Here is an 11,460-nt window from a genome sequence, read left to right as displayed (position 1 = left end):
AGCCAACTCTATTATGAACTTTGTAAGGGTTTTATAATTTAAAAAAAACCTGTTCTTGACTGAGATGCATAATTGACTAAAGCTTCCATAATTACATGTCACAGTGCAATTCTTACGCAATGGGGCTGTGGTTTTCCAAATTTAGTATAAAGCATGTAGTTTTATCAGTGAGTTGAGATTTAGCCTTGTTCTCCTTTGATTCCATAAATGGTTGTTCCAACTTTAAAAAGGGCCACCTAATTTACAACTATTCTCTATTTTTTAAAAATAACACAAATATTTGACATGCTGACAAGAGAACTTCAGCAACTTTCTCCCTGACATGAAATACGTCATTCAGAAGCCCCGTTTCCTATTCCCTAGACTTTCTAGATGAGTCTAGAAACAGAGTCTCAGAAATGTCTGCCTCTGAACTTACAAGTGTTGACAAAACCCAAGTGATGTCCCTGGGAATGGAGGTGGGAAGGACTGATACCACAAATACTTATTTGTCCCAGAAATAGGAGGGCCATATTTCAAAATATTCCAATGGAACCCTAAAATTAGACTTCACTGTATTGAAAATGGTATCCTCCACTTGAAGATATTAGCATAAATTCCATGTTGAATCAAACCTATAATCCATTATAACTTCCTTGGTAAAAGTATCTCAGATCAATAGATGGCATACTCTTAAACAGTTGAAAATATAAATTATCAGAGACAACTTTTTGACTAATTATGCTCAATATTTTCCCTCCATAATTAAAGTAAAAGCATCTCAGCAACCCCCCCCCCCCTTTTTTTAAATCCATAGCTATCTTCAGTAATCATATGCATTATTCTGGCTATTTATTTCTTCACTTCTGCTTGTAGTGACATACTGTTACATTAGGTAACCATTAATTTTGGTTGTGCATTCTCACTTGGTTACTTTTTATTCGTATAAAATTATTAAGAAAGGCTTTTAAAGTTACATTTTTTTTTGCCTTGGGAAGATGGGGTGGGGTGGGGTATGACACAACCTTTAAAGTCATTATTCTGCCTCCAATATTCCCTAACTGTTGTAAAGGTTGTAGGTGCCAGACAATCCCGCCGGGAAAACTGAAATCTAATACTCCTATTAGGAACTCCCAACTAAAACAGGGCGCTGAAACTACCACTGGCAGCAGGGGTGCGGAAATGCGTTGCTCTTCTTGCCTAGGATATACGGTACAGGGGTGCAGGGGTTGGCCCTGGCTTGGTCCACCTGCCAGCGCAGTTTAAAGTTTCTGAGGCTCGCACGAACACAATGACTTGGATCAAACAGCCTAAATGGCAAGAAGGGTATTTCTACTGGATCGAGGAAGCCCTGAAACTCCTGCGTGCTCTCTCCTTGCATGCGTCCATGCACCCGCCCGCCCTCCTCTATCGCTGACCAGAGATGATTTCTGACGATCCTTGAAAGCTGGGAGAATTATGGCTGGAAAATGAAACGACGCTGGAGTGTGGCCACATCATTATTTTGTGTCGCGCGGGACCAGATGGGCAGTCAGTGAATGGCGCAGGGATGTGATGGACAGTTTTATAACGTGATTTTCCCCCCAGAAAGCTAGAGCAGGCTTCGTTTCCCTCTATTTCCTTTCGGTCTGTAGTACTTGCATTCTCCCCCTCTCTGCAATATCAATTAAACTCAACTTCGCAGTGGAGTGGCCAAAAGGGAAGAGGATGAATTGGTCTCTATAATCTTGGTAAGAGTCGGAGGAGTTACGGCGACCAGGGGACTGCGGCTGGGACCCTGTGCGTCCTGTGCAGATTGCAGGGTGGATACGCACAGGCGGTTATGGAGCGGATGGTGCTCTGGATCCGCCGAGGATAGACAACCCTGGCGGCTGGAGGGGCCCTCTGACCTCGGGGCCCACTTAGAAGCCGCTGCCACCTCGCAGCCGCAGCATTTTCCTGCCGTTAGCATCGCTCTTGAAAAGTCATGGAAGACGCGACAGTGCCAGACCTCAGAGACATCGAGCTGAAGCTGGGGCGCAAAGTGCCGGAGAGCCTAGTGCGCTCGCTGCGTGGGGAGGAGCCGGTTCCCCTGGAAAGGATCAGGGACCCCAGTGGGGGGAGCAGCGGCGGCGGCGGCGGCTGTAGTAGCAGCAGCAGCTGCTGCAGCCTCCCTCCCTCCTTGTCGTCCTCCTCTTCGTCCTCCCCAACCTCGGGCTCCCCAGGAAGACGTAGCCACTCCAGCACCCTGGAGAGGCTGGAAACCAAGCTGCACCTCCTCAGGCAAGAGATGGTGAGTGTGGTGCGCCAGCTGTGGGGATGGGGGCCTCCCCGGCCAAAAAAAAAAAAAAAAAAAGGGGGGGGGGAGATCGGAGATGGGAAGATACGGCCTGGGAGAGAGGGTGGCCAGGGCTGCAGGGGTGGGTTCCGATGCGTGGGAAATGAGGGGGAGAGGAGCACACAGGGGGTGCAGGTCTGGAGGCAGCCGCTGCAAGGCTTGTTTACCCCGGACTTTGCTCGGTTCACGGTTCGCCAAGAGAGCGGAGCCTGCTCTGTTCTGCGGACTTTCTGATTGCGAGGACTTGGTGCGCCCTGGCTCTGACCATTTAGCGGCCAGAGCGCAGTCTCCCGGGCACCAATCCCCCCAGGGTTTGCGGTTACTACAGAAGCATCTGGGGCCTGCTCCCAGCCATTCACACTTTAGGTTCAAAAAGGTGGCTCAGGCCATTGCACTTATTAGGGAAACACTTCCGGGTTTGCCGAGAGGTGGCGCCGCGGGGTCCCCGCAGCCGGCCTGACTAGCTCGCTCACTCCTCTCCCACCTCCATGGCCTCCGCCCCTTGGTGCAGCTGCTGTTCCAAGGCCACTGTTGAGCTGATTCTCCACAGCTGGTTCCGAAAACAATGGCCCACTCGTCCTGTCCTGGATGTTCTCATGAATAGCTTGTTACACTGTTTTGATCCGAGAGAGCAGGTGATCTCCAGGCCCAGGGATTTGCTAATCACCACTTCCTACCCTTCCCCCTCAACCCTCAATCTGCAATTGTGTTCTGTGCTGTTTGCAAATGTTACAGTTAGCCTAAGAAAGGGCGGGTGGGAGGAGTACAGGGACAGGGACACTCCTTATTCCGGATGGATTTAGATAAAGGCACTTGCCAGAAGCTCTTGTGCAAGTCACTTCTGTGGGGATGGGGGCCTCAGTTTATTTGTACAATGAAGTGATCGGAGGAAATGATTCCTTCCCGAATATTTTGAGGAAAATGACAACAAATCAACAGCATTTTCTGCCAGGCTGGGGAGAAGGAAAGTTGAAACAGGGGCCTTCTCAAGGGATGGTTGGAAGGATTTTCTACATAAATGATGCTGTCTACGGAGCTTTGCATTGAGAAGAAGTAACCAGAGGTGTTTCCCTCCTCTCTTTCTGCAGTTGGAACACTCTGGAGGGAATGAATTCCACAGCCTAAAGTAATCTTGGCAATCATATGAGCACAAAAAGCCAGTCTTCAAGATATGTCCCATATTCAGAATTTTCACCACATGAAGGCTCTAGGAAACACTCTAAAAACCTCTCTCAAGTTCTTTAAAGCCATTCTGTATCTTGTATGTCTCAAGTATTCATTTTCTCCCTACATGGAATGCCCAGATGTTTAAAAAATATATAGCTATAGCCCTAGCCCCATGCCTCAGTTGGTTGGGGCATCCTCCTGTACACCAAGAGGTTGTGGGTGGGCTCAATTCCCTGTCAGGGCACATACCTAGGTTGCTGGTTTGATCCCCAGTGGGGGCCCATTTGGGAGGCAACTGATCAATGTTTCTCTCATATCCAAGTTCTCCTCTCTCTTTCTCTGTCCTTCCCTCTCTCTTTAAAAAATAAATAAAGTCAGCCCTAGCTGGTTTTGCTCAGTGGGTAGAACATCGGCCTGTGGACTAACGAGTCCCTGGTTTGATTCCGGTCAAGGGCACATGCCCGGGTTGCAGGCTCAATCCCCAGTAGGAGGTGTGCAGGAGGCAGCCAATCAATGATTCTCTCTCATCACTGATGTTTCTATCTCTCTCTCTCTGCCTCTCCCTTCGTCTCTGAAATCAATATAATACATATTTAAAAATAAATAAATATAATAAAATAAAAGCATATCCTCAGGTGAGAAATATATGTGTGTGTGTGTGTGTGTGCGCGCACACACACATGCACACACAACACATGAATGGCTAGTTGTATGTGTATATATTCATACATCATGTGTAATGCAAATGATTTTATACTATATTTATGTTTCACTGTCCAGATACACAGGTTATACATATTCGTTATTCAACAAGTATTTACTAAGCATTTAGTATACCTGGTAATTAACTGGCTGCTGAAAATACAAGATGAAAAAGTCAAGGAGCCTCTCTATTAAGGCTCTCCAATTTCTTGTACTCATTTGCCATTTATTATTTTCAGTATATCAAGTCAAATGTGTTCTGTAACTCTGTAGGGTTAAAAAAAAAACCCACATCTGGTTATTAACAACTAAAGACACTATTAAGGAGGAAAATTTCCTCTTATTCTTCTTGGTTCTTTGGCTGGTCTAACAAGTAAACTGACATAAGACAGATTAACAAGAGAAAAACAAATTTAATTTCATATGTGCGGTAACCCCAATAAAATGTGAGACACAAGGTCAAGTTAGGCAGTTGAGGCTCATTTGCCTCTCTGAGAAAAGTAATGGAATAGGGCCCTAGGGCTTCAAAGGGGAGAAAGGTAATTCTCGGGCCAAGAAGAAGAGCAGATGTTTGGAAATTAGATGTTTGCCTGGCTTACAGACGGGTTGTTCAGATAAAAGTTATCTCTGGTAATAGCTCTCTTTCTGAACCAGGCCCCCTATCTGAATTCTTTTAGGTAGTTAAGGGAGAAGTAGAATTTTTTCTCCAGCCTGCTGGGTCTTGATTGTCTTCAGCTCAAAATAATCCAAATTCCAAAGTGGTATATATAGAGGTCATGTATTCTGTTCCTCTTCAACACTTTCTAGATATATCTGTTTTTCTTAATGAAAATGTTATAGAGTTAATAAAAATCAGTTTCTCCAAACCAGATCTTGCTGTGTGTAATGATTATGGTATATTAAGAAGTAAAGTTTAAAAAGCAAATAGAAACAGTAACAGCAGAGGCACATTGCTAACTTGACTATTCATTATATTTTCTATGTGAAACATCTATGCGCTTAGGAGAATTCATGCCAGAACAGATGTCCTGTGTTCAATTTTGTGCTCTAATAAAGGTCTCCATTGAGCACATGATAACACTGGCCATGAGATGTGAGAGAGAAGGGTCTGAAAACAGGTATATTCCCTGGCCAATGAGAGAGTTTCCCCCCATTTTACATAACTCTCTGGGTGCTCAGCTTTAGCATAGTTGCAAAGCAACCGATTTGTTTTCATGTAGAGTTGGCAGTTTTCTTATAAACACTGAACAGATGCAGTTCTTCCTAACTTCCCTAGTGTCTCCATGTAGAGAAGTTGAGCTATGATCTCTTAATCATGATTTTTATGTCCTTGTCTATCCTCTACCATGAGCATTGAGTTAAGCTTCGACCCCATATTTCATGCTCATTATTTTGAGTTGTTTACAGATTTTTCTTCTGGATAGTCTAGAATTATCAGGCTTTGATCTTGCCTTCATAACTCCTTCCTAAGAAATACCTTAGCCATGCACACACCTTTCTAGAGACTTCCAGGAATTAGCCTCCTTCTTTTCCTATTAGAATGGATGTGTATACCATAGACACATTACAGCCTAGCCTTGCAGAGAAGTAGTCTTAAGATTCTTTACATGCACATGACTTTATCATTGTCTCTCTCATCTCCTTTTATGCTTTTATGAATCATTTCCTTAACTCTTATCAGTTAATGTTATAATCCATGCTCATAGAGGCCTGTGAAATGCATTGTGATGGAAGAAAGTTGAAAAAGATTGAAGAGGGGGGAGAATCTGTTTCTGTGATCAATTTTCTTAATGTTGAAACTCTTATTAACAACATAAATAGCACCATACATATAGAGGTGTAGGAAGGAAAATATTGCAAAATAAATTTTTCAGGAATATCAGGATGTTTGGGGGAGGGAGCAAATTTTCCCAATATGTAAAGTATTTTTATTTTTAATTTAAAGATGAGGAAATTTGACAATACAATAAAAAATGAAGAGCTATACATAGGAAATGTATGATAAAATTAAAAATAGATTTCAGACCTCTTGTACAAATTATGCCCAATAATATTTGTTCACTACTTTTCAGTTCACAGAGTGTTTTAATATCTGTCATATCATTTGTGTCTAAGACCATACTGGGAAAGGAATTCTTTTCTTTCATATTTTACAAATGTGACCATTGTGGCTTAGAGAAGGTTGAGAAAGCAGGCCAAGGTCACACAGCTTTCTAGTGGACAGAATCACAACTTAGCTCATATCATCTGAATCCATGTACTGTGTTTTTATGACCATTCTGGTCTGTATCCCAATAATTTCCCTTCAAAATATATTTTTTATACATCTGTGATATCTTAAAGTACTAAGAGACCAATCAAAAGAATCCCTCAGGATGCATGCCCGGGGTTGTTTCAGACAGGGGTTCATTCAACAACCAACAAATATTTACTGAGTGCCTACTATGTACCAGGTCCGCCTCAAGACCTTGGGAATATAGAACAAAATGCCTACCTTAAAAAGCCGGTCATCCAAGGTCTGTTATATTTGAAATTTTCTTCCTACTCTCTATGCAAAGACTCCTATTTTTTGGAGGGGGTGGCACCAATACATTGTTATGAGTATTATATGTTATACTTCTTTCAGTGCATAAAGATTCCTTTTGCAAAATTTTCTTAAGTGTGGGACTTTAAGCATTATTTATCAAGTAGTATTACTCTAAGTTCTAGAATATCTCAGTATATCCAAATATTTTCCAATAATTATAATCTCTGTCAGAACCTGCATTTTATTTCTTAGTGATTAATTTTATATTGCACTTTTACAATACGTGTAAAGAGTTTTAGTGCTACTTGAATGCGTCCATATCATACATCTAGCTTGAGAGTGAAAATTATCTACATCAATTTACTCTGGAAGAAATTTGAAATGCAGGAGATTATGAAAGCAATTACTAAAGAACTAGAACCTGGAATTAGAAGGAGTCTAATACCTTCCCACATTTGCCTTCCTACATAATTACTGTTTATAAAATCAAAGTAGAGTTTGTCAAGAAGTACGTATTACTTGTAGATGCCATATTCTGGATTTTAGTCAACTCTTTATTATGTTGGAATGGTTACTGCAGTGCCACTATAAAAACTAATTTGAAAATATTGTGTCCTGATTTCCATATTTTTGCCAATTATTTGCATAGCAGCTATGTAGTAGTGAGGTAAAATCGATCTTAAGTTATTTTTTCCTACTATTAAAGCATTTAAATACCTCATCCAACTCATCAACTCTTGCTTTAATAAAGTTTTCTAGGCAAATACAGTAGTAGACACAAATACAGACATATCAAGTAATACTGGAACATAAATCAACATGTTATCTTTCAGAGGGAAGGTGGGGTGGGAAGGTGGGGAGTGATTAGCAGGGAATTCATATGCATATATGCATGGCCCTTGGACACAGACAAATCTTGTGGTGAAGGCCTGGGAGGGGCAGGTGCCTGGTGGAGGGGGTCAATGGGAAAAACAAAAAAACAAAGGGGATATGTGTAATACTTTCAACAATAAAGATAAATTTAGAAGAATAATAATAAAATAGTAAAAAAAAAAATGTTACCGATACTTTCTCCCACTGATCTTTTTCATGTGTGTACCCTGTGTTAAATGACTTACTTATTTTGTAGTAAAAAGAAAAATTATTGCCCTAACTGGTTTGGCTCAGTGGATAGAGCCTCGGCCTGCAGACTGAAGGGTCCCACATTCAATTCCTGTCAAGGGTATGTACCTTGATTGCAGGCACATCCCCAGTAGGGGGCGTGCAGGAGGCAGCTGATCTATGTTTCTCTCTCATAGATGTTTCTAACTATCTCCCGTCCTCTCTGTAAAATCAATAAAATATATTTTTATTGAAAAAAAAAGTTATCTTATATACCCTCAAAAAGAATTTTACTACATGAACTTCACACTTTCATCAGCTATACTTCAACTTAAGTAGACAACAAGATTTATATCATTGGTGCTAAAATTTAGTTATTTTTTAAAATTGGACAAAAACTTAAGGAAAGCACTTTGATATATAATTGAGAAGCTGAAAGTAGAATGCAACTTCCTTGACGAGTTCACAAGAGAGCTGAAAAGATAAAATGGGAATATAATTTGGCCAGAGAAAGATTACAAACAAATACATCAGCAGGTGTGTGATGCCATGGTGGAGATTAGACATAAATGTTGAGACTAACAGATAAAGCTGAGGAGATTTCTCACAGCAAATGTGCCTTGTACAAGGAATTAAAAGTGCTAATAACTATGTAAATTATAGGCTTAATTAATATTAGGGATAAAGACATAAAGGAGATCAGAAAATCTGATTCCTAACAGTAGTTTCTTCTGTCATGTTGTGCATGGAGTATTATTCAACTTCCTTACTCTAGTAAACAAATCTTGTTGAAACATGTTTCCTTATACAGTGGCTCAAAATTAATGGCAGTGCAGGCTAAGATAGTAACGTTACACAGACAGAATGCTGAGGATTTATACATAACTTGAAAACAGTGACATTTCCAAAAACGGATGAGCCCAGCGCTGTCCCTAGAAATGTATGTTGAATGATTGGTACACTCATGAGGAACATATTCTGACAAAAAAAGAATTACCTTCATTTTTACTCAAGTTACACAACCATACTGCCCTGACCTTGAAAGACCACATTTTACGCCAATTTTAAAACTGGTTATGTTCACTTGGGTGATTGCATAAAAAAACACCTTTTTACCTTCCACTTTGTAGTGATGAGTCACAATTAAAAGACTTTTTCACACACTAAGACTTTAGCTTTTAAGATACTACTTATGAAACTGGGATTTATGTCTGGAGTCTCTGGGGTCGCTGAGAATTTGTTTCTATTTCTTTGAAGGACATTTTTTTGTTGTTCTTCTTTAAAGGTTGTTTATTCACTACTCATGTGGTGGACCTCTGGTTTGCTGGAACCTTCACTGGTTTTGGAATCAGACAAGCTAGGACTCCAGTCACGTCTAGAACAAGACAGGATACAAACCAACAGGGCCCAGCAGGCTGTCTGGGCCCAATACTCTATCCCTGCAGAGACTTTAGCTCATCTACCATGGTCCCTCATTCTAGCCTTGGCTCTCTCATTCACTGGTATGTAGCAATGAGCAAGTTATAATAGTATTTCTGAGCAAGTTATAATAGTATTTCTTTTTCACATAGGGATAAAGGCATCTCTACCAAGGCACTATATTAACTCAATGAAATAAGAAAATCAGTTATTACATAGGCATTCAAAAACAGTGAGAATGATGACAGTTAACAGGTATTATGTCAATTACATGGCTGTTCTGTTGACTTTAGACAAGTAGCCCTAGATGGGCAATGCGGCTTTGCAACAGATGAAAGCTTAGGCACCTCTTTTACCAAACTGAATATCATAGCATCAACCATGTCATTAGATCGTCCATAGGGACCACATTTCTATACAAAAGCAAAAAAGAAATGTGGATAGCCTTTCCCCAGCTGCAGTGTAAGCAGAGTATAGTAGCATAGGTTAATGAAACTAATTTTCAGTATCCTAGGTAGTCTGAGGAACTGGAGACTAATATTTGGTTACTTATAATGAGACCTTTCATTCATTCATTCATTTATTGTGAATTTATTTGGGTGCCATTGGTTAATAAAATTGTATAGGTTCCGGGTGTACAATTCTATAATACATCACCTACATATTGTATTGTGTTCACCACCCCAAGTCAGGTCTTCCATCACCATATAATGAGATCTTTCTATGAGCTAGTTGTAGTCAGTATCTGAGCTTTTTTTTTTTTTTAATTTACCTTTATTGTTGAAAGTAATATAGATGTACCCTTTCTTTCCCCATTGACCTCTTCTAGCCTCCCCTCTCCCCCCAGGATCTGAGCTTTTAACCATGACTATGGTATTACATTTCATGCTTGAGATTACCTCTATGCTTTTGTTGACACCCGGGATTAAATGCTTTTCTGTCAGAATTTTCAAAATATTAAATAGTTTAAACTGTATGCTTATTTACCATAAGCTCTCCCAGGAGGAATAACTAAAGACATGGATGTTTATATGTAGCTATTTTTTATAATTATGTCTATTTATTATCAAATTTCTATGTATGTTAAAATGGCTATACCAACATGTACTTTTTTCACCGGTTAGACATTATTTGTCATAGAAAAAAAAATGGTGCTACCAGCCCAACGACTCTCTTTAAAAAATTTATCTTTATTGTTCAAAGTATTAGAGATGTCCTCCTTTTCCCTCCCCATTGACTCCACCCCACTGCCGCCCTCCACTACAGGCCTTTACTGCGCTAGTCTGTGTCCATGGGTTACACATATATGCATATGTTCATTTTATAGATAAGGAAACTGGCTTACAGAGGTTAAGTAACTTGACTAAGTCACTAGAAGTGGTTTCTCAGCCATTTATTCAAACAAGAACCACTGTGAGCCTGGCTACATGGTGGATCTAAATTACTCGCAAATCATACTATATCTGAGTACCACGAAGTGTGCTCATTTATTGTGAATGCACATTTTTACAGTAATTTCATCTCACATCTACCAATGTATCCTTTGGTATTTCTTCAAAAACATTATTGTTTCCTTTTTCAAAGTTAAAGATAGGATTTTTCATTATAAAACTTCCAGAAATATAGACATATTGAAAAAGGAAAACTAAAGTCTCCCTTCACTTATCCTCAGTACTTTAGCTCCCCCATATTACTCTATACCCCAAAGGAAACTGCTGTGGAAGTTTGGTATGAATCCTCTCAGGTCTTTCTCTATGTCTTTGCCTGCATATATACTGCAGAGTATACGTACACATTCACATAATTTTGTTGTTATAGATTTCATTTTCCTTACTTTATTATGTCATCTGACATGCATTGGATGATTACATTATGTCAGTTAGTACTGTGAACAGTTTTCATGTATATGTTGTTATATTCTTACCCCTCACCCACTTTTGAGGTAGGCACTGTGGGGTGTTAGGTAATACAAACAGATTCCTGATGGAACTTAAGAAATGTTTATCTAGTTAATTTTTATCCTATTTTGTCACTTCTCATATAAACCTCAACCAGTTACTAATTAAAAAACTGCCTTGGTTGGGTCAGGCAGCATGTCCATTGCAGTTAAGCCTATATTTTGACACCTGTTAGTCTTCAAAACGTTAATCCCATCAGTCAGGAGTTGGGCACACTGGACTGTCTTTAGGGGTGATAGTTCAATCCTGACCTCTGATGCCTTATGATTAATTTCAGATTTTCAGGGAAT

At 40.1% G+C, this 11,460-nt stretch overlaps 1 protein-coding gene across 1 annotated transcript in view; it reads left to right on the top strand.

Annotated features, from left to right (window-relative positions):
- Positions 1 to 1,249: 1,249 nt before the first annotated feature.
- Positions 1,250 to 11,460, top strand: part of LURAP1L (leucine rich adaptor protein 1 like) — a 44,794-nt gene continuing 34,583 nt past the window's right edge. The window contains exon 1 of the mRNA XM_008145012.3: positions 1,250 to 2,251. Within this exon, the coding sequence (XP_008143234.2) occupies positions 1,946 to 2,251 (306 nt within the window). The 5' untranslated portion in view covers positions 1,250 to 1,945. The remainder of the gene's footprint in view (positions 2,252 to 11,460) is intronic.

This window comes from Eptesicus fuscus, chromosome 15 (genome assembly GCF_027574615.1).
Source record: "Eptesicus fuscus isolate TK198812 chromosome 15, DD_ASM_mEF_20220401, whole genome shotgun sequence".
Lineage (NCBI taxonomy): Eukaryota > Metazoa > Chordata > Mammalia > Chiroptera > Vespertilionidae > Eptesicus > Eptesicus fuscus.
Note: the sequence above shows the minus strand (reverse complement) of the source record. Positions and strands in the feature narration are given on the sequence as shown.